The sequence below is a fragment of the Rhinolophus sinicus genome, chromosome 12 (assembly GCF_057876585.1).
Source record: "Rhinolophus sinicus isolate RSI-liver-muscle chromosome 12, RSI-T2T, whole genome shotgun sequence".
In the NCBI taxonomy this organism is placed as follows: domain Eukaryota; kingdom Metazoa; phylum Chordata; class Mammalia; order Chiroptera; family Rhinolophidae; genus Rhinolophus; species Rhinolophus sinicus.
Genome location: NC_142512.1, coordinates 40,790,430 through 40,811,993, shown reverse-complemented (window position 1 = coordinate 40,811,993; position 21,564 = coordinate 40,790,430). Strand labels below are relative to the sequence as shown.

General features: G+C 54.7%; 2 protein-coding genes and 1 long non-coding RNA gene across 11 annotated transcripts; 2 read left to right on the top strand and 1 right to left on the bottom strand.

The window, feature by feature from the left end:
• Positions 1 to 1,927: 1,927 nt before the first annotated feature.
• PLEKHH3 (pleckstrin homology, MyTH4 and FERM domain containing H3) lies at positions 1,928 to 10,587 on the top strand. 7 transcript variants are annotated; one of them, XM_088802259.1, is made up of 14 exons: positions 1,928 to 2,574; positions 2,968 to 3,156; positions 4,522 to 4,577; positions 4,952 to 5,031; positions 5,120 to 5,311; positions 5,398 to 5,555; positions 5,666 to 5,786; positions 6,566 to 6,872; positions 7,452 to 7,659; positions 7,901 to 8,037; positions 8,368 to 8,500; positions 8,692 to 9,150; positions 9,452 to 9,643; positions 10,197 to 10,587. In XM_088802259.1, the coding sequence occupies exons 1-14, from the start codon at positions 2,413 to 2,415 to the stop codon at positions 10,368 to 10,370; spliced, it is 2,568 nt and encodes an 855-aa protein (XP_088658385.1). In that variant the 5' UTR covers positions 1,928 to 2,412; the 3' UTR covers positions 10,371 to 10,587. The 7 variants fall into 7 exon arrangements, 5 of the variants coding, with proteins under 5 accessions (XP_088658385.1, XP_019603157.2, XP_019603156.2 ...); XR_002138721.3 differs by lacking the exon at positions 2,968 to 3,156 and having other exon boundaries at positions 4,447 to 4,577; positions 8,692 to 9,125; positions 10,197 to 10,334; XR_002138722.3 differs by lacking the exon at positions 2,968 to 3,156 and having other exon boundaries at positions 1,929 to 2,574; positions 8,692 to 9,125; positions 10,197 to 10,571.
• A 900-nt stretch (positions 10,588 to 11,487) lies between these two features.
• LOC109455744 (tubulin gamma-2 chain) lies at positions 11,488 to 16,161 on the bottom strand. Of its 3 annotated transcripts, none has more exons than XM_074320525.2 (11): positions 15,891 to 16,161; positions 15,490 to 15,602; positions 15,139 to 15,306; positions 14,750 to 14,818; positions 14,333 to 14,412; positions 13,805 to 13,931; positions 13,092 to 13,178; positions 12,845 to 12,994; positions 12,249 to 12,401; positions 12,004 to 12,165; positions 11,488 to 11,881 (listed from the first exon to the last, which is right to left on the bottom strand). In XM_074320525.2, the coding sequence occupies exons 1-11, from the start codon at positions 15,937 to 15,939 to the stop codon at positions 11,684 to 11,686; spliced, it is 1,356 nt and encodes a 451-aa protein (XP_074176626.1). In that variant the 5' UTR covers positions 15,940 to 16,161; the 3' UTR covers positions 11,488 to 11,683. The 3 variants fall into 3 exon arrangements, with proteins under 3 accessions (XP_074176626.1, XP_074176627.1, XP_088658386.1); XM_088802260.1 differs by having other exon boundaries at positions 11,508 to 11,937; XM_074320526.2 differs by lacking the exon at positions 14,333 to 14,412 and having other exon boundaries at positions 13,805 to 13,885.
• LOC141568982 (uncharacterized) lies at positions 16,148 to 17,480 on the top strand. The gene is made up of 3 exons (XR_012492337.2): positions 16,148 to 16,277; positions 16,864 to 16,898; positions 17,341 to 17,480. It is a non-coding gene; the product is annotated as an uncharacterized LOC141568982 (long non-coding RNA).
• Positions 17,481 to 21,564: the final 4,084 nt, after the last annotated feature.

Below are 21,564 nucleotides of genomic sequence, written 5' to 3'. Positions count from 1 at the left end.
AAGTGATTTGCAGCAGGTCAGAGCCATGCGCCCCCCCCCCCCCACCACCACGCCATACCTCCACCTCCACAGCGCTGGGCTCTGAGTGGAAAGCGCTGAGAGCCTGGGTGGGGGTGGGGGGCTGCTGAGCCAGCTAAAGCTCCAGGCACTGACACCCCCTTCACCTTCACCTGGTCTCTGCCAACAAAAGTGAGGTGGGAAAGCTGCCAGGCGAGGAGGGGCGAGGGTTTCTCTTGAAATAGCGTAAGAGCTTTCTAACAACCAGAGTGCTATCCAATAATGGCTGCCTTAGCAAGTACCGAGTTCCCGGCCTCTGGAATGTTCAGGCTGAGGCTGTCGGGGACTGTGTGTGCCGGTGCATAGTGTAGGGGTACGGACGGGGGCAGGGGATTCCAGTTTTTGGTGGGCTCTTGGATTAGATTACCAGTTTATAGTCTCTTCTAAGGTTTTGTGGAAGAAAGAAAAAGAAAGTAAAAAGTTGAGTTGGAGTTTTTCACCTTGGAGAAAAACCAAGGAGAGAATTCCAATTTGCAAATTCCCAGAGTCGTTATCATGGGAGTGGTGGGGGTGGAGGTGACTGCAGTTCTCCGTCTTCCCTGAAAACGGGATCAGAGGAAATGCACTGAGCCTGCTGGAGAGGTTAGACGTCGGAAAGAACTTCCCTGAAGGCAAGGACCTGGGATCCAGACAGGGAAGAGAGTACATGGTTGTGGTTTCTCCACCCCTAGGAAACCTCAGTGCAGGCTACTCTCATCTGGGGCCAGGGCAAGGCCGGGGTGGCCTCTAGAGACGGTCGCATTGATTCCTGGTCTTTGTTTTACACAATCACGACAGGATGGCGTTCACGTGCGACAACTCTCGCAGTTTAACATCCGGTCAGCAAAGCTGCCCCGACCACTCCAGCCAGCAGTCTGCGGACCCGGGACAAGAAGGGCGGGGTGTGGCGGGGAGGTCTCAAGGGAGGCGCTGGCCTGATGTCCCCACCCTGTCCCGTCCCGCCCAGGTCGGGCTAGCCTTCCTTCCCAGACCCTCCGGCGGCTGAGACCGAAGCACGGCCTCCAGGGACCGGTATCTTGGGAAAGCTCGGAGATGGCGCAGATCCTAAAAGGGTCCCATAGGCCAGCCACTGGGGGCCAACCTGGAACCCTCCACCGGAGACCGCGGGAATCGCCGCTGAGTCAGCAACACACGCGCGCGCCCGCGGTCGCCCCGGCCCCCGCCCGGTCCGCGGCCCCGCCCCGTCCGCTTAGCGCCTTGATTAACCCCTTCCTACACAGAACCGTAGGATATTCATCTTGAGATACCTCCATTGTATCCGAAGACCACAGAATTCCCTAGAATCCCAAGTAATTCTCCTCACTGGAGCTCAGTGAACTGGGCGCTCTAAATTAGATTTTACTTCCGGTCTAGGTCTGTACTTCACTTCAAAAAAGAGATGACTCAGGTGGGAGAACTGGACTCCTTCATCCAGGGGCGGATGGCCACCTCTAGAGCTGTGCCTTGAGCAAGTAGCTAAGGCTCTTTCCTTTCTCAGGGACCCCGAGATGAGACAGGGGATCAAAGGACAGCAGTTGGGCCCTACCTCGATGCCCTATGCCCTTGATTCTCCAAAGCTTCTCAGGAGGACCAAGAGTTAAAACAAGAGCTTGAAGGAGGGCTTCCGTGACGTCACTAGCACTCCGCGTCCGACCTCAGAGACGGGGCGTGGCTAATATCGCACCGCCCTCTCCCTCCCTATTCCTCTGCCCCTCCCCGCTGTCACCAAGCCAGAGGCACATGATGCAACCCGCCGCGGTTTCAGCAGTTTGATTGGTGGCCGCGCCCGGCGCCAGGCACAGGGATTGGGCAGAGGAGGCTGTGACGAAAATTGGACCCTGCCCTGTAAAGAAGGGAGGAGAGAAAGAAATGGGAAGGGGGAGCCAGAAGGGGAGGGGATTTGGGAGGCGGGGTCCCGGCGCTGTGCTCGCGCTCCTAGCGCGCCAGTCCCGGGCTGCAGGGAGCGCAGCGCGCGCGGCCCGGGCCCTGGCCACCGGACGCTCTACCGGACACGACCCTCCCTGGAGCTTGGACAGCTGCCCACCTTGGACACTGCACCGGACACTTCCCCCCACAGGGCTGGACACTACAACGGACAGTACTTCCCAGCTCCGGACATTGCTCCCTCCTCCCCCTTGGGCCCTGGACGCTCTTCCCCCTCCCCCTCTGGGGGCCCAGACATTGAGCCCCCCGCAGGCTCTAGTTAGGGACCCCTTGCACCCCAGCGCCAGACACTGCCTTCTCCCTGTCCCCTTCTCCCTTCCCCTCCTCCCGCCTCGTCTTTCTCCGGCTTGTGTCGGAGCCCAGCCAGTTTCTCCGACCCCCTGCTGCTCGGCCCCGGCTGTCCGCGCCCCTATCCCCCGGCTGCTCGCCCGGATGCCTCTCCCCGGGGGATTGTGGTGGCTCCTCTGCTGCCGTCGAGGCTTTACTCTTCTTCATCGGGACTACGGGGACGGCGAGCTTAGCGGGGACGGGGACGAGGACGAGGACGAGGAGACCTTTGAGCTACGGACCCCGAGTCCAGCGGGCGGCGGGAGGGTAAGTCCCGGGGGGTTTGGAGCCTTGTCTCAATCCCTCTCACTACCACCAGCCATCACGCCTGCTCCTACTCCAGACTCCAACCAAATGCCGCGCTCTTGGCGGACTGGGGACGTAGGAGAGAGGTTTTTGCCCGGGGGCCAGAAGCCCCCGGGAGCTCAAGGAGCAGCCCTACTCGGATGTGCCTGTGGGCCTCGCGCCGCACGCTGGGCGCTGTCCACCTGCTGGGGGCCCTGAGGCAGGGGAAGCGTCACGCGTGGCCCGACCTGGCCCTGCCTCTCCCTTCCCCGCCGGGCCCGCGTCCCATCCCATCTCCTTCCGCCTCCGCCAGCGCCGAGGAATGTGGCGAGGCCGGCTGGGCGGCTCGGACGCCTGGGTCCGCTCCGCTCCCAGGTCGTGAGCGCTGAGCGCTGGGGCCAGATGCGGGAGCTCCCGCCGCGGGGACTTGGGCGAGGGGGAAACGTCATCCTCAGATTGGGGTCCGTGGCGGGGAACCCACGGAGAGGGAGCTGGGGGCAACAACTCTTCGAGGACTCCTCGTCATTACCCTGCCACTCAGGACAGAACTCTTGGCCCTCCCTGGTGAGGCTCCTGGGGAATCCCTGAGGGAATGGTGAGGGACACTTGGCTCCCCGGTTTTGTCCAATTTCCCTGTGGGGAAACTGAGGCTCCATTGGTATAGAAGGCTTCCATGCTCTGACGTTCCCTCTCCGATTCCCCAGCACACCAGCAACCAGACTCCCGTATGCTGTGGCCTGGGTCAGGCTCCCATCCCCCGCTCAGGGGTCCCCAACAGGCCCAGTGGCTCAGTGCCCGGGTGGGGCGGGCTGCGCGCCGGGGCCGGCGCCAGCACCTGGCGGAGGCGGAGGGCGGATAAATATAGAGGGAGGGAGGGAGGGAAGCAGGGGACTGCGATTAGAAGAGTTGGTCTGAGAGTGGTCAGCACCTGCCCCCCCCCCGTGGTGTGACCGATAGCGTTTTTTTCAGACCCTCCAGAAAATAGGTGGATTTTCGCCCCACGAAGGCAAAGGACCCAGGCGTCCCCGAGCTTCCAGGCTGGGCAGGGTCAGCTCTGTGAATCAGGCCATTGCCTCCCTCATGCTCCACCTCCACCCCCCTCCCGGGAGCTTAGGGACAGGTGTCCCTGGCCCCCTCCCTCACCCCCCTCCTAGCTTTAGCAGTCTGGGCGCACTGGGACAGTGGCACAGTTCCCGCCTGACCTGGCTCCTGGACAGGTTTGCGGCCTCTCTCAGACCCCAGTCTACAGTTGAAGTTCTAGGACATGGTGGGAGGTGGGGCAAAAAAATCCTACCGCACCTCCCCCTGGAGAACGTGTGCCATTCTTCAGCCAGGCCTGCCCTTCCTGAGCCCCAGCAAAAGGGCAGGGTCTCTGCATATATTGAGTCTCAGGGGTGCCTGTGGGAGGACATAAGAAGCTCTTGGAGAAAGCCCTACACGGCTCTCTTCCCTTCATTCCCTTCTGTGCCCGCCTTCTGCATGCCTGCCAGCCAACGAAGGGAAAATGAGAAGAAGGGGGTTACTTCCAATCTCCCAGAGCAAGAAGGGACTTCGTCCACCTCTCCCTTTTCCAAGATGGGGAAGCTAAGGCCCAAAGACTGGAGGGGACTTGACAAGGTTCCACAACGAGTTAGTGCTAGAGCTGGTATTAGAACCCAGGTCTCCTGACTCCCTACCCAGTGCTCTTTCCACTCTACCAACGCCTGATTGCATCTTCGAAGAGAAACGCAGACAAGGCAGGAGCCTTGACTTCTTAGCGCGGGCTGTTCTGTAGACTGGTGGGAGGGGCGATCCCAGCGGCTTCAGCTCGCTTCGTCATAGTCACGACCCCACTCCTTGATTCCTCAATCCCAGGAGCAGCGCTGTTCTGGGGACAGAAACCACGGGCATCCCGCGAGGAGGGCTTTGATCCTGAGCTTGTTTCCCCAGGGTCCCCTGGACGTGACGCTGACTCAGCCTGTGAGAAGCGGACCTATCTCAGACAGGTGAGCTCCGCCCCTGCGTCTCAGGGTCTGGAGACCCCAGCCGGTTCCCCGGACCCCCCACCCTCGCCGACTTCCCTCTCGCAATTGTGCAATAAGGGAGAGTCCTTACGCCGGACGCTGTGGTTTGGCCAGGGTCCCGGCGGGGGGGGGGGGGGGGGCGGTCCGGCTGGGGGCGCCGGGAGGAAGGGGGGCTCCGGGCTATTTCTGGTGCGAGGTCAGACCCGCCCAGCGGTTCCCACAGTCTGGGGGAGGGGTGTCCAACTCGGGAGCAGGCACCCCTCGCGGTCAGGGGAACCCCTATTAAGGAGCTCCCTGGAGGTGGGGGTGCAGGACTGGCAGCCTCGCCCAACCCTCCCTCCATCCCTTTGGCCCAGGCTGCAGAGCTGGGAGGAGACGCGGAGCCTCATCCCGGAGAAGGGGCCACTGGAGGACGACACGGACGTCGTGGTGAAAGGTGAAGACTCACCTCAGGCACTCTGGAGGGCCCCCAATCCCAACCCTTCAGAGAATAATGTCTTCTCCTGCTGATCCCCTCCCCCCAGGTTGGCTGTATCGCGAGCCTCGCGGAGGAGGGGCGCGGCCCTGGTTGCCCCCACGCCGGGCCTGGTTTGTGCTCACCCGGGACTCCCTGGACCAGTTCAGCAGCAGCGGGAAAGGGGCGCGTCGCCTCGGGAGCCTTGTGCTCACCAGCCTCTGCTCTGTGATCGGCCCGGAGCGCAGGCCCAAGGAGACAGGTGAGACCTCGTGGGGACTCTCCTGTCTCCCTGGGCAGCGGCCCCAGCCGGCCCTGATTGCCCTACGCTGCTTCTCTTTCCCCCAGGTCTGTGGTCAGTGACCGTGTCTGGCCGGAAGCACAGCATCCGGCTCTGCTCTCCGCGTCAGGCTGAGGCAGAGCGCTGGGGGGTGGCCCTGCGCGAAGTGATCGCCTCCAAGGCGCCCCTGGAGACCCCCACCCAGCTGTTGCTCAGGGACATTCAGGTGCCAGAGAGGGGACTCCATCGAGAAAGAGGAGGGTGGTGGACCCAACAGCTTTCTGGATTCATGGGAGCCCCCTTCTCCATCACTGTAACCCTTTCCCTGGCCTCTAGGAGAGTTGTGGGGACCCAGAAGCCGTGGCACTCATTTACCATCGGAACCCCATTCTGAGACATACCAGTGGGGCCTTGTATGCCCCACTCCTGCCCCTGCCCTATGGAGTCAGCGCCCCAGGTGAGTGGTGCTGTGTCCCAAGTCCCTAGGATGGGGGGTCTGAATGCCTCATCTGACAGGAACCTAGGAGTGCTCAGGGGACCTAGCCAGACCCTCAATTTCAAAGGATGAAGGTGAAACCAGAAGCTGACCAGACATACCCAGAGTGGCAGGGTGGGAAACCAGCAGAGAAAAAGACCCCTTTTGACCACCTTTTCGATGAGTATCGTTCTGACTACTGGTGTTCCTTCATGAGTTTCTACACTGTCTTCTATCCTTGTATTATACTCTTAAGACCATGCCATACTACCTTTATAAGTGGTGGAAAAGCCACCACTTTGGGAGAATGTGTTGGCCTCTTCCAGCTATATTTCTCCCCCAAAGGGATTAGTGACTGGCACATGTCCTAAAGCTAGAGGATTAAGGGGAGTTGGGAGAAGAACCCTGGTTTTCTGACTCCCAGTTCAGCCTGTTTTCTGGCCCATGGTGATGGCTCTCTGTACTCAATTACAGAACTTGGGTTTGAACCTATGTCCTTTAGTCTATCCCTCTACCTTAGTAACTCAAAGTGAAGCTTTAGCAGATCCTGACGGGGAGATTTCTGGGAGGCAGGGGTTGAGAGTTTGGCTCTGTGGGAACCATTGCTTTCCCTTCACTCTTCCTGTCGTTCGTACCCTCCCCTCCTTGCCATCCTCTGTCCCCTTATACTCCCCCTGACCTTCCCTGGTTCATGCTTTCCTCCCAGGGCCCAGCTCTGTGTCCCCTTTCCAAACCGTCCCTCCGCCCCCACCCTCCCGCAGGTCCGGGCTACGCACCCTTGCGGGAGGAGGCGGTGAGGCTGTTCCTGGCGCTGCAGGCCCTGGAGGGGGCGCGGCGCCCAGGGCCCCTGATGCAGGGTGTACTCCAGACCTGCCGGGACCTGCCCGCGCTCCGCGACGAACTCTTCCTGCAGCTGGCTAAGCAGACCTCGGGCCCCGCGGGCCCCCCCGGGCTCCTGGCTACCGAAGACCCCGCGGCCCTACGGTACTGGCAGCTCCTTACCTGCATGAGCTGCACCTTCCGGCCTGGGAGAGATGTACGGGGGCACCTCCTGGGACATCTGGAGAGGTGAGAGAGGTAGAGTGGGGTAAAGCAAAGGCAAGAAAGTTACAGCGCTGGGAGAAAATGGCAGGCCTTTCCAAAGGGTTTGGCAGATGGAGAACTTAGACCCAGAGAAGGGAAGAGACTTGCCCAAGGTCAAGGCCGCTGCTAATATGTACAATGTCTTTGTGGGAATTACAAGATCATACCTTACTTGCAGGCGAAGGAATTACAAAAAGGCGCCCCCTTTGGGCAGAGGAATTATCAAAAGGCTGCTTTCCCTTGGGGCTGATGCAGTCCAGAGCCAGGGCTTTTCGGTTGGAAAGCAGAATGCTGCTGGATTTTGGATTTCAACCCGAAGGAGGATCAGGGAGCCTTCAGAAGTGGGAGGGGGCAGTTAGGAGATAGCTGCGGGGGTGGTGGTGGTAATGTCTCAGTTCCATACAGAGCACCAGGGGTAGATTTAGAAGAGCCTGTGGCTGCCTTCAAGGAACTTAAGAGTTGAAGGGGAGGGAATCGACGAGATGATATAAACTATAAAATAAGAAGACTAGAGGGAGGGGGAGAAGGAAAGCCCTGATCTTCGGTGGGTTCTCCCCAACCCAGGACTGAGCAGGCGCTCCCGGACTCAGAACTGGCAGAATACGCACGCTTCATTCGCAAAGCCCTGGGCCGGACGCGCGGCCGAGAGCTGGTGCCCTCGCTGGCGGAGATTTATGCGCTGAGCCGTCGGCAAGAGCTGTTGTGCACCGTGCACTGTCCAGGGGCTGGTGCCTGCCCTGTGGCCATAGACTCCCATACGACGGCAGCAGAGGTAAGGCCAGAGAAAGACCCCTGAAAGCCCAATCCTTCCTCCCAGCTTCCCATGCCTGGCTCTCCTGGTGAGCGGGCCCCAGGTTCGCCCCGAGTCTGAGATTCATCATTTGGGTGAGGGGCCTGTGTAGCGGGACTCAGAAACCTGAAAGACCTCTCTAGTTGGATCAACCCCTCAGAAGTCCTGGCAAGACCACTGTGAGGTCTGACTTTCCCCTTACTCTCTCTCCCCTCTCCCCCAGGTTGCTCGAGAGCTGGTGGGGCGACTGGGCTTGGCCCGGAGCCGCCACGCATTCGCGCTGTACGAGCAGCGAGGGACCCAGGAGCGAGCCCTGGCTGGGGGGACTCTCGTGGCCGACGTGCTCACCAGGTTTGAGAAGTAAATGTCCAGCCCCAGCCTTGTTCTCCGTCAGCCCATCTGCCTCTCAGCTTCAGTCAATCACACTTGATCTTAGCCAAAAGGCCGAGAAGCGATTCAGTCAATCACTAAGCAAACGTTTATGAGCGCTTGCCACTTGCCCTGCACAGTGACGTTTGCTGGTTCCCAGAAGGACCCCTGCCCGCCAGCGGTTTGCTGTCGGGCTTGAAGGCTCACCTCCGCAGTCCACTCCTCCCTGCCCTAGCCCCCAACATCTAGCCCCGCCCCTAGCGGCCTGCACCTTCGGGGGCCCTGCTTCTGAGTTGAGTAGCGCCCTCTTCTCTGCTGCAGTTTGGCAGCGGAAGAAGCCGGACCCGAGGACTCGTCCGATTCCAGGTGGAGACTGTGTCTGCGTCTTCACGGACCTCTGCACCCTGAGGGGTTGTCCCCAGACGGTCACGAACTGCCTTTCCTCTTTGAGCAGGTGAGGCTCTCTGGCGTTCACGTCCCTAAAAAGACCCCTCAACCTGAACTCCCTTGCTGGGACATCGCATTTCGTCGTTATGGCAACCCCGTGGGAGGCTTTACTAGAATCCAGACCTCAGATTCCTCGCCCCGAGGTGTTTTCGCGACTGTGTGCTGCTGCCTCGCTGACACCCAGTGCCTCCCCCTTAGGCTCACGCTCTGCTGCTGCGCGGCCGACCGCCCCCGCCCGACGACGCGCTGCGCGCCCTGGCAGCGCTGCGCCTGCAGAGCTTGCATTTGGACTTCTCCCCGCGGGTGCCGCTGCCTCGCCTGGACCACTTGCTGCCGCCCCGTGCCCCGCCTCGTGAAGACCCTACTCGCTCGATTCCCAGGCCTCCCCCCTCTGCCGCCCTGCTGGCCGGGGCAATCTGGAGCCCCGGCCTGGCTAAGAGGAGAGCGGAGCGGGCCCGGCGCGGCGGGGCGGGCCGCACAGCGGGAAGCTTGGCCCGAGAGGGAGGAGGTGGCACAGGCACGGCGGCTGCTGTGCTGGGAGGCTGGAAGCGGCTACGGGGCATGGGCCGAGCTGAGGCCATGGCTGCCTACCTGGCTCTGGCGGCGCAGTGTCCAGGGTTCGGCGCTGCTCGGTATGACGTTCTGGAGCTGAGCACGGTGAGGGGGAGAAGGGAGAAGGGGACTCTGGTGGCCCAAGCCCCACACCTGCCCCAGAGCCAGAGGCCCCCACTGTGGGTCACTGTACTCCCTGCACCCAGCACAGCTGCCCATCTCACACTCCAGGAGTCACTGGCTGACTCTTGGGCCCTCCGGTCTCTGGAGCCTTAGCCCCCTCCACACATGCTATGTGGATCATAGTGGGGATAGGGAAACTTCCTGATCACAGCCATCTCTTCCCACCAAAAATAATGCAGCAGGGTCCCCTTTTTGCACGCTGACTCTGCCTCTCTGCCCTTAGGAGCCTGGTGGGGGCGCTCCACAGAAGCTATGCCTGGGCCTGGGAGCCAAGGCCATGTCCCTCTCCCGACCGGGTGAGACAGAGCCCATCCACAGTGTCAGCTATGGCCATGTGGCCGCCTGCCAGCTAATGGGCCCCCAGACCCTGGCATTGAGGGTGGGAGAGAGCCAGCTCCTCCTGCAGAGTCCCCAGGTGAGTGGGAAGAGGAGTGTGAAAGGAGGAAGGAAGGGGAGGGATAGCAAGAAACTTTTATTAAACACTGAGCATGGGCCAGGTACAGCTCTTGGCACTGGAGATTTGGCAGTGACAAGTTCAAGGAGCAGGGGAGTTAGACTGTAAACAAGAAATCAAAGACTATTTAAGATTGTGATAAATGCTACAAAGGAAAGGGTAATGTGACAGGAGGTGACTGGAAGGGGCTATAACATTAGGTAGGATGGTCAGGAAAGGATACTCAAAGAAAGAAGGTGACATGTAAACTAGCCATAAGAAGATCTGGGGGAACAGCATTCCAGGTAGAGGGAATTGCAAATGCAAAGACCCCAAGATGAGAAAAATCTCAGCGTATTAGAGGAGCAGAAAAAAGCAAGTGTGACTGGCACATAGTGAATGAGGGAGAGTGATGATGAGGAAGGAAAGGTTGCAGGGGGCAGCTCATGTAATGCCTTTGTAAGGAGCCTGGGTGGAGGATGAGACAGGAGAACCCAGTGGCCCCTGTTGCACTCTGACCTCTGCCCTCTCTTAGGTGGAAGAGATCATGCAGCTGGTGAATGCCTACTTGGCCAACCCCTCCCCTGAGAGGCCCTGCAGCAGCCCTTCTCCATGCCAAGACCTGCCAGACACCTCCTCTCCCAGCCAGCACCCGGGCCTGGAGGAGCCCCAGGGACAGTCTGGCTGTTTTGGGCAGCTGCAGGAATGAGCCTGCCAAGAGGTCGTGACCTCCCTCCTGTCTCCAGCCTGGATCTGGACTGCTCTGATATTTGAGGGAACCATGGACCCTTTTGGCCCTGCAGGGACAGGGCAGACCCCACACCCAAGGGCTGTGATGGGTGCAGACAATTTTCTAGTTTGTTTCTTAATTTATTTGTAGAAGAGAAGCAAAAAAAAAAAAAAAAAAAAATCCTTATTTACACAAACCCTTCCTGTGGGAGTGTTGTCAGTGGGACAAGTTGGAGCCCCATAGCTCAGAGCTCCACCCCTGAGGACGCCCACACTCTGGGCTTTTACCAGCACTGAGGGGAATCTGTACACCACAGGGCTCCACCCTCCTTGACCTTCTGGATTTAACCTTTTCTTGGCCAGTATGCTGTCATAGGGTGGTGGGTGGGGCAGGCAAGAAGGCAGTTGTGGAAGCTGGCAATTACTCACCCTCCCTTCTCCATTGACTGGCATAATGGTGGCCTCTTGGTGTCCTGAGGCCAGAGGATAGTGAGTCATCAGGACTGGCACTACCCACTTCCTACCCTGGTGTTCAGGGCCTGATTGGGTCCATCTTTATTGTGCCTACTGTTTGGGGCCTGGAATGGAGAGAAGCCTGGGGCAGAATCAGACCCAAGAACTCTGGCACAGATAAAGAACTTGTCAGGATGGGGTCAGCCCTACTCCTGAGTTCTGTTCCTGCTTTATCTGGTTGGGTTGAACGGGGTTGAATTCCTGAGGATCTGATAGCTTTGGGCCCTGGGAATTCAGAGTCCCAGCTTTCCTGACCGGTTCAGAATGCCGCAGTCCCTCCTTCAATAGCCCCCACATACTCTTCCCTGAGTGGAGGAGCTGGGGCAATGCTGATCCACCCTGGGGCAGGAGCTTAGGCATGGAGGAGACAGCAGACCTCAGGAATCCTCTTGAGAGTAAGGCTAACTCCAGGAAAACAGCCTGGTTCTAGGCAACGGATGCCAATGGAAACGACACACTAAGACCTGGACTAAATTGGTAAGAAGCTAGAGCAGGTATAGGCTACTCTACCAACAAATGCCTGGGCACTGGGAGGGAACATGGAGGTCCCTTCATCATCCCCATAGTCACAGAACAAGCCCTGATTATATTCACAACCAAGCTTTATTTATTAGAGCTAAATAAGCATATCAAGGGTCAGGGCATGGAAGGGAGAGAGTAGCACCAGCTCCTGGGCTGGAGATGAACCTAAAAAGGTTGCCGGTGAGGGGAATTTGGGCCAGAGGGACAAGGCATGATGGGGGCAGTGCTTACTGTCCAGGGGTAGTAGTAGGGAGGAAGTCACTGCTCCTGGGTGCCCCAGGAGATGTAGTCTGGCCGCGTGGCTGCATGGTACTCATCAATGAGCTGCTGCACAACCTCCCTGGACCTGTCCAGCTCGTCAAAGTTCTCCTTAAAGATGTCCTCCTTCCGGAACTGCTCCAGGAAGGCCTCCCGCTTCCGCAGCTTGTCGTACTGCTGGCAGGAACTTTCAAAGAGCTGAAAGAGATAGAAATCTCCAGGATGGGAGCCAGTACAGGATGGGTTGGAATAGACTGGGGAGAATGATAAAGGTGCTAGTGGAACAGAGTGGCCAAAGATGACCAGGAGACTAGCCTCACCGAGGAAATGCTGGTGTGGTTGGCCATCATGAGCCCGCTGACCCGGTGGGCAGAGGGCAGGTAGGGAGACTTCCTTGACAGGGCCACCTGGATGCTGGCTGGGCCCCAGGGGATGAAGTTGGCCAACTTCCGTTCCCGGATCCTCTGCAGGCTCTTGTGGACCTGGGGAGGGCAGAGGAGTGGTGGTGGTCGCCTCTCCTCTACCCCTGCAGGTTCCAGGGGTGGAATGAAGGGGCCTCACCTACCTGAGTGGGGTCCACCTCCCCCTGGATGATGTTGAGGATGGCAATGTAGCAGTGGTTGGTCTGGCGATCCCGGCCGGTGGACACCATCACGTTCTTGGGCTGCAGCAGCCGCCTCATGACATCCAGGACCGTGGTCTTCCTCACGCTGGCCACCTGAGGCGAGAGTGGGCCACAGGGACCAGGCTAGCACTGAGGGCACAGTGCAGGGATGCACGGACAGACAAGAGTAGGCGGCACGTGCCCCCAGCAGACTCGGGGCAGTATGGTCTCTTTGGGGAGTGCCTTTGGATTCAGTTGTATACTGAGCCCCTGCTGTGGGATCAGGACTCTTAGCCCTCCTCAGCTCAGCAAACTCATGCCCCTGTGTAGGAGCACACGCAGACCCTGTACAGCCCAGGCCCTGCAGGAAGCCAAAGGCAGAGGGAGAGAGGAGAGCGAGTCAGCAAGGAAGTCGTACAGTCTGTGCCAGTCCCTGAGCGCAGAGCCCCTGGGGGCTGCAAAGTGCAGGTCCTGGGGCAGCAGGGAGAAGAGAAAGGCTAGCTCAGGGCCCAGGGCGCAGGGCCAGCCTGGCCTGGGACACTCAGGGCCCTTCTTACCGACTGGTCCGTGGTGAGGGGGGTGTAACCAGTCATGAGGAAGTGGAGCCGCGGTGTGGGAATGAGGGAGGCGATGAGGCCGATGAGGTCATTGTTCATGTAGCCCGGGTAGCGCAGGGTGGTGGTGCTGGCCGACATGATGGTAGACACCTGGGGACAGAGGTGCCACGTCATGCGTCTTGCCTGGGGTGGCCTCCCTTCCCCAGATGGCACTCTGAGCCAAAGGAGTCCAGGAGTGGGGCCTCACCAGCTGATTGATCTGGGAGAAGGATGGGTTCTGGATGTGCAGGCGATCTGTGGCGATCCGGTTCAGGGCTGTGTTGTCCAGCACCACCTGAGGAGGGGACAGAAGAGGGTCATGGCAACTTTTTGAGGAGAAAGGGGGCAGAGAAATAACTTATTACCTTAGCCCTAAACTCCAAAACCAGGAAGTAGGTATGTTAATTTAAAAGGAAAGTACTGTGTGTGGGGCATCACAAGACACTTTTCTACCATCCAGTGCACTAAACAAGTATTTGATTGTCCCCATGTGCCATGCACTGTGTTTGGCTCTGGAAATACCATGGAGAGTAAACAGGCATGGTCTTTGCCCACACCAGGTCTACAGTCTAATGGAGGGAGACTGACATTAAATATAAAACAAAAGAAAAGTATAGTTACAGCCTGAAATATGCACAAAGGAATTTGACCTTGACTGAGTGGTCAGGGAAGGTTTATGCTAAGAAAGTGACTCTTGGGCTGAAAATTTAAGCATGAGTAGTTATTAAACAGGCGAAGTGGGGATATGCGGGAGACTAAGTGACTTGGGGTCAGGTCCTTATTTCATAATTTGGGCCACCAGCTATGGCTTTGTGGGTCCTCTGTTCTCCACGCAGGGGCTTGGGAAGGGCAGGTGTATGGGTCTCACTGATTTGAGGAGATGGACCCAAGTCCCCCACTCCTTCCTTCTTCTATGCTCACCACACAATCTGCGTTCTGGGTCAGCCTCTTGAGTGTGAGCAACGAGTTGTAGGGCTGGACCACCACGTCGCTCATCTCGTCCTGGTTAGGGAACACTGAGTATGTCTGTACTAGCTTCTTGGGGTACCTGGGGTCAGGAAGAGAGAAAGGGAAGGTGGCACAGTGAACTGGAAGGAGTCATCACTGCCCATCTGTCTTCTCTAGGGATAATAGGGGCCATTCCTTTTCAAGTGTCACCAAACTCTTGTACAAAACGGGTGAGAGCAGAACTGAGCCTTTTAGAGCCCAGGAGCCAAAAAGGATAAGCCTAAAGCATCAAATCACGTAGGTCCCCTCCTTTCCCTAGGTAAACCCCGCTCCCAGGAATTACTGCTTCCAAGTAGTTCCCTGGGTGGCCAGGCTCTCTTCATACCTATGACTCATAGGGCTAGTAGCAGGCCTCCCAAACCAAGGAAAAAAAAGCGACAAAAAGGAAAGACATTACCCAGGGCACCAGGGCCAATGCCCTCTCCCCAAACACAGGCTTACCTGTCATTTAGTCGCTCCAGGAGGTAGGAGCCCAAGCCAGAACCCGTCCCCCCAGCGATGGAGTGACACAGCACAAAGCCCTGCAGGGGGAGGGATGGGGAAAGGGACCTGGAAGAGGCTTCAGGTTTGTCTCATTCCCCATTCCCAACACACTCATGTCTCAGGGCTTCCTGTGTCCATCCAGGCTAAGGCTCCTTGGGAAGGATGACTCATGCCTAAGAAGCTGATGCCATCCAGCTAGGATTGCCTTGAGGTCAAGGAGTGTGCCTTATTTACCTGAACATCTCACATCTGATGCTCAATAAATTAGTTTTGAATTGAATTGCCCCCATCACAACACCTGTTCAGGCTACCTCTTGACCTTCCCCCCAGCACTTTTTAGCCTTTTGTTTTCTCTTCAATGGTGCAGGACCTCACCTCGAGGCTGTCACTTCCATCTGCTTCTCTGTCTATGATGTCAAAAATGTCTTCATGGATTTTCTCACCCTGTATAGAGACATGGGGAGGGAGGGTCAGGATGAAGGCTCTGGAGAGCATCTCTTTTCAGCACTAAGAACTCTACTCTGGGACACTGCTGCCACCCTCAAGCAGAGCCTCAGCTGTGGCCCTCAACCCAGAAAAGCTACTTTGCAAATGATTTGTATAGTTTGCATAAAACCGTTATCTACCTGGCTGTCCCTCTTGTTTGGGTATCCCTTAGTGTCTTATTTATTGTTAATCTGGTCTGGTCAGATCCCCAGGCTGCTTGAGCCTGCCTTGTCCAGGGGAGGGGACATCAAGGGTCTCTGGGATGGCCACCTGAATACCTGGGAGAATCCGCTGGCCCAGTTGTTGCCAGCTCCTCCTCCATGCTCCGACAGGTAGATGTTCTCTGGGTTGTAGAGCTTGGCATAGGGAGAGTTGAGGATGGAGTGGATCACCCGGGGCTCCAGGTCCAGCAACACAGCCCTGGGGATGTAGTGCTCATCGTCCGCCTGTCAACGGGAGTCCAGGAGGGGGCCCACTCAGCTAAGGCCTGCCCAGTCCTCAGGCCTCCCCACTCTGGCTCCTGCCTGCCCTCCCTCCTCAAGCCAGCAGCCCTGGCTCCTTTGCCCAGCGGGGTTTCCCAAGGCCACTGCCCATCCCTTCAGGCCCCCTGGCCAAGTCGCTGGGAGCACCTGGTAGAAAAAGACGTCCTTGCGGTCAGTGCCCTCGGTGGCGAATTCCTCCACGATGCCCTCTGGGCTGATACCATGCTCGGCGCACAGTTGTTTCCAGAACTCAAACCCAACTGAGGGACGGGGAGACATGCCTCAGTGGGCTAGAGTCATAAGGCCTCAGGAGCCCAGGGTTAGGTTCAGAGGCTGTCACACTAAGATGCTGGACCCAAGACGTCTGGTCCGGGAGCAGTCACAGCCCAGGACTGGAGGCGCAGCTCTGGGTCTGGGGGCTCGTTCATCATGCGCAGTAGAGCAGGGGGTTTATAGGAGGGAAGGAGGGACTGGAGGATACCAAGCACTTGGGTAGGACGGAAGGGACAGAACCGGAGACTGGAGGGGCCCGGCGCACGCTCGCTCACTCTGGTTTCCGCACTGGCCCAGCTGCAGGGTGATGATCTCCCGGGGCATCGCTCTTCAGACGTGGGCGCGCCAGCCCGGACCGGAGAGCGTCACCGCACAGACAGCTTGGCAGCCGGACGCGCAGGACGTGGGGAGAGCGCGCTCTCTTCGTCTCTTGACGCGGGTGCTCGGTCTGCGCGTGTGCAGTACAGGCCTCCCCTCGGCCAGCGGGCCGGGATGCCCAACCTGGGCATCATTTCCCCCACAACACTTGCAGCGGGAATTCAGCACAGGCGCAGAGTGAGGCCACGCCCCCTCCTGCCACCCACCTCAACTCCGCGCCTGCGCTGTGAGACCAGCCGGGCTGCAGACCCTGGTGTAGGGAGGTGAAGGGAGGGACGGCCCAGGTATGTGGCGTCAGCTATTATGCTGTATAGATTGGTGAGCGGCTCCGCTACATGGAGGGGCTGGATTCAAGCCAATTTTCTTCTTTTAAATTTCTATTTTTAAATTAAATATATTAAATACAATTTACCATTTTAATCATTTTAAATGTATAATTCTGTGGCATAAAGTAGATTCACATTATTCTGCAACTACTACTACAATTCATGTTCAGAACTTTGTCTCCCAAACTGAAACTCAGTACCCATTAAACAATAACTCCCCCATCACCATTCTATTTTCAGTCTCTATGATTTTGACTACTCTAGGTATCTCATGCAAGTGGAATGATACAGTATTTGTCCTTTTGTGTCTGGCTTATTTCACTTAGCATAATGTCTTCAGGGTTACTCCATGTTGTAGCATGTATCAGAATTTCATTCCTTTTTAAGGCTGTATAATATTCCACTGTAGGTATATACCACATTTTGTGTTTATCCATTCATCTGTCCATGGACACGGGTTGCTTCCACATATTCGCTATTTTAAATAATTCTGCTATGAACATGGGTGTGTGAATATCTGAGTCCCTGCTTTCAATTCTTCAAGGTACATACCCAGAAGTGAAAATGCTGAATAACACGGTAATTTCAAGTTTAATTTCTTTAGGAAATGCCATACCATTTTCCATAGTGCTGCACCATCATTTTACATTCCCACCAGCACTGCCGAAGGGTTCCGATTTCTCTGCGTCCTTGTCAGTGCTACTTATTTTCTGTTTTTATTTTTTAATAATAGCCATCTTAATGAGTGTGAAGTAGTATCTCATTTTGGTTTCTATTTTATTTTAAATTACAAAAAGTTTTAAACATACAAGCATGATTTGTATTTTTACTACATATTTTCATTTTGAAATTGTATATAAATGGTATCAGAGTGCAATATCCTTGTGTAACCTGCTTTTTCACCCTACATTAGATTTTTGTGATTTCGCAATGTTGGTATATGTAAGCTTTTAAAATTCCTTTTAACTGCTTTATTGTATTTATTGGATGAATAAAACCAGTTTATTCTGTTTCCACACAGGGCAATTTGATTGTTTCCACTTATTCCCTATTACATTGAAGAAGTACAGGACTTGTTCGCTTGTGAACTTGAAGAAAAAGATCTCTCTCTCTACCAGGGGCATGTGCAGCTTCAACTTCACAAGGTTTCACGTATTTTCTCCTAGAGGGTTGTACCAGTTTACACTCTGACCAGCAATAGAGTTTTCATTTCCCTACACCTGCATTCACCCTTGGGTTCTCAGATCTTAATTTTTGTCCATCCCATAGCTGCCCAGTGGGATCTCCTGGTTGTAATTTCCAGTTATGATCATAAGTGAAATTGATTAGATTTTCTTTTGTTACTGACCTTTCGGAATTGCCTGTTCATATCCTTTGCCCATTTTTCTATTTATGTAGACAAAGTGATCCATCTTTTCCTCCTGTTTTTGCACGTGTTATACCTTGTTAAATAAACCTTTTCCTCTCCCAGCATCATAAAGCTGTCTTCTGTGTCTTCTTTCAAAGGCCCCGTGGTAGTTTCGCTTGTTCCTGTAGGTCTTTAGTTCATCTGGAACTTATTTGGAGGCCTGCTCTAAGATAGGGATCTACTTTATCTTTTCCATATGGACGGCCAATTGTCTCCCAACCAATTATTTAAGAGTCGTCTCCCCCACCCGCGGGACATTCCAAGCCCCCGCCCCGACGTGGGCCGGCTCCTGACTGCTCTTTCGCTCGGCTGGGCGGTCTCTCTGTCCCTGTCCCGCGGGCTTTCTCCGGGAGCCGATGCAGAGAGACTGGCGAAAGCACCACTGCCAAGAGTCAAGCTCAGACGAAGTTTTTTGTTTTCTTTTCTCTCTCTCTCTCTCTCTTTTTTTTTTTTAAGGAGAACTCGGCCGCCTTCCAGCCTGGGCCGCCAGGAATCTCAGGGCTTCTTTAGAAGGCTCTGGCTGGCCCCACGCCTGCCCCCTCCCGGGCCTCGGCTCAGTTTCCCTCCTCTCATCCCACCCAGGACCCCCAGCTGGCTTCCTCCCGCTCAAGCTGGGCTGTCGGAAGATCTCGAGCGGCCCCCAGGAGGACCGGCGGCCTCGCCCTTTCAGGGAGGGTCTGGCTGCTCCCTTTGAAGTTTGAAGGTGGGGTGGGAGTTCCTCCGTTAGCCTCCTGGCTCCCCTCCCCCGCTAGAACCACTCCTTCAGGGCTGGCTGTCTTCAGAGGCTGTGCCAGGCCCCTCTCTGAGTCTGCCCAGGTGAAGAGAAAGGCTTCAGACATGAGAGTAAACTTGCCAGGCCTCCCTCCTGGTGAGTCTGGAACAGTCTGTTTGCTTCCTTGAAAATAATTAAGCTGTAAGCAGTTTATGAACATTTGTGAAACACGAGAGTTTAATTTCAAACTTTTCTTACGATTAATAACAATGACTTGCTCTTCCTCCTAGTCTTCCAGAAGTGGGAAAAATGTCCTTCAAATCCCAGTTTATAGGCAAACAAGTTAGAACGTGTGAATTCATCTGAGTTGGAGAAGTTGCAGTGTAAGTTTCCTCTAAGAAGCCATCTCTGACAAGCTGGAGGCTCCTCCTAGTCTGTAGACATGGGTTGGAAACAGATGCTGGTGGACATTAGCAGAGCTGAACATAAATGTTCCTGGTCATTAACAGACCATGTTTCCATTTCTTTTGAGAAATGACCAGTCCCTATCTGTTAAATGAGATGAGCACTTAGCACCATGGCAGACTCATAGAAAACACTCAACACATGTTAGCGGACATGATTATCACTAGATGCAGTCAGAACTGAGGTACAGCTTGGCTGCTGCTGAAGAAAGATCTTATTCAGGGTAAAATAAAAATGAATGATTGCTTTAAATAAATTTTTAAAAATTAAAACCTAATTATTTGTCTTGATCCTACAGATTCGGTTTCAGATCTAACTTCTATTGACATTGAGCAAAAGGCCCAGGTTCACGGTCTTTCTCATGGGTGTCAGATCCAGGGTCTCAAGTTCATTACCCATGGCTTGATTATTGATGTTGAGTTTAATTTGCTTGGCTCCGTGTTCTCTGATCCAGGTTATGATAACGTAGTGGGATGTGCCATTCCTCTGTCCGAGGCCTTGGTCTGCCTCTGATAATAAATGTAGCATTTGTAAACTAACAAGTTGGTTAAAATGTCCTAAGCCTTTATTTGACATTCCATGTTGAATAAAACATTATTTTGGCTGCACCGTCATTTCTGGTCTTTCTTGGAGACCTGGCCTGCAGTACGTCAGGAGCACAGGTATGTCAGGGAGGTAAGGATGCAGAGGTGTGAGGTGGGGAAGTGAGGGTGTATCTCAGGGACTAGGAGGAAGACAGCTGGTTAGAGTAGCTTCAGATCTTGAGACTAGGATCCTATGACCCCAGGGAGTTTAATTTTCAAAAGAAAGCCCAGGAAAAGTTCAACGAAGGGGAAGAGCTGAAGCTCTTTATGTGAAGGGAACTTATGCTAAATCCACATTTTGGTTATGAAATAGAACAAAAGGGGCTATTTTGTTCTGTATTGTGTTCTCAAGGAGTAGGATAAAGGAAATAAGCCTAAAAGTAATCCTGTTTGCAATCATTTATTCATTCTTTTATTGTGTACCTCTTTATTCTTTGTGGCACACTAATATGAGCTGGGGAAATAAAGCTAACAGACTCAAGTGCCCCTGGCCTTGTGGAGAAGATAAACACCCAGCAAGGTTAGCACAGAGGGCAGAGTTGGGAGCTTAACTTGGTGGTGGTGCTGGTGATGGAGCAGGGAGAGGCGAGAGAATTGGGGGAGACTTTTTGGAGGAGATGGAGTCCGGTCTAGTCTTGAATGTCTGGTAGGAATTGACCAGGTGGGGAAAATCGAGGAGGATACAAATCAATAAGAAGAAAACACACACTCAGAAAAAGATGCATAAAGGGAATAAACAGTTCATAATAAAGAAAAAATATATAAAAAGATACTCAATCTTACTAGTAATCAGAAAAATACAAATTTAAGGCAAAAAATTAGATGAGCAAAAATTTAAAGATTGATAATATCTAGTGTTGATGAGTCTGAGAAATGGGTGCTTTTATACACTAATTTTATACATTATTGGTGGTTGTATAAATGGATGTGTCCTGGAGGCTAAGCTGATAGTTCTCTTGATATGTAAAATACACATACCTTTGACCCAGCAATTCCGCTTCCAGGAATTACCTGGGTCCCTGATGACACAAATGCTAAGACGTGCACAAAGATATATGTACAGGGATATGTGCTGCAGCAGTGTTTATAATAGTGAAAAACAACCTACATATCCATGTGTCCATCAATAGAGGTGTGGTTAAATAAATGACATATATCCCTATTAAGGAATACAAAGGAACCATTTGTAAGAAATATAAGGTGGGGCTCTCATTGGCATGGAAAGTTTGCCAACACATGGTAGGTGACAAAAATTAGTTCCAGAACAATATGCATGGTCTCATCCCTTATGACAAAACAAAACGAAAGTATTTATGAGTGCACGTGGTGAGGGAATAAAAGGTGTGTGTGTGTGTGTGTGTGTGTGTGTGTCTGCTGAGGGAGCTAATGGTATGGAAGAAGCAGCATGTGTATAGGCCGGATGCAGGAGATGGCATGTTGAGTTTAAAGGTGAACAGGTAGTGAACTGGAGGAGTCAGCAGGGATCAGACTTGGATGTGCCTTGCAGAATAGTAAGCTGCTGAAAATCCTGAACAGGGCGGGGACCGAATCAGATTTTAGAATGATCCCTCTGGCCTCAGTGAGACAGGCATGGCTTGAGTGGAGGAAGAGGCCAGGTTACCAGTCAGACCTGAAATGACAAGGGCCCTGCCCAAGCATGGGGAGGACGGGACAGATTCTAGAGACACTGAGTGGAGAGAATCTGCAGGAGTTCAAGATGACTGAACATGCAATGGGTATAAGTGACAAGGGAAGACTCAGAGCTGACAGATTTCAATCTTGGGATGGTGGGTGAAAGTAGGGTCACTTCCTGAGACACAGGGAATTCAGGAGGAGCATGTATGCACAGGTTGAGAGGCCTGGGTGATATCCAGATGGTGATAGGGGTCCGTAGGCAACAGATAGCACAGGCCTAGATCCAAGGAGCAAGGTCTAGGTGGAGAACCAGCCGTACCCAAGCGGTAGTTAAATCCACAGGCATGAATAGGGTCACGCAGGGAGAATGCATGATGTGGGATGGTCCTAGATTGGAAGAGGACTGGAATAGAACCTAACAGAATATAACACTTATGGAGT

What these genes read in the sequence shown, in the direction of transcription:
- PLEKHH3 (XM_088802259.1), top strand. Translation starts at nt 2,413, where the DNA reads ATGCCTCTCCCCGGGGGATTGTGGTGGCTCCTCTGCTGCCGTCGAGGC. An exon ending in CACGGACGTCGTGGTGAAAG is followed by an intron (nt 5,032 to 5,119) that starts GTGAAGACTCAC and finishes CCCTCCCCCCAG; the next exon opens with GTTGGCTGTATCGCGAGCCT. An exon ending in GCGCAGGCCCAAGGAGACAG is followed by an intron (nt 5,312 to 5,397) that starts GTGAGACCTCGT and finishes TCTTTCCCCCAG; the next exon opens with GTCTGTGGTCAGTGACCGTG.
- LOC109455744 (XM_088802260.1), bottom strand. Translation starts at nt 15,939, where the DNA reads ATGCCCCGGGAGATCATCACCCTGCAGCTGGGCCAGTGCGGAAACCAG. An exon ending in ATGGAAGTGACAGCCTCGAG is followed by an intron (nt 14,413 to 14,749) that starts GTGAGGTCCTGC and finishes CTCCCCCTGCAG; the next exon opens with GGCTTTGTGCTGTGTCACTC. An exon ending in CCCAGAACGCAGATTGTGTG is followed by an intron (nt 13,179 to 13,804) that starts GTGAGCATAGAA and finishes TCCCCTCCTCAG; the next exon opens with GTGGTGCTGGACAACACAGC.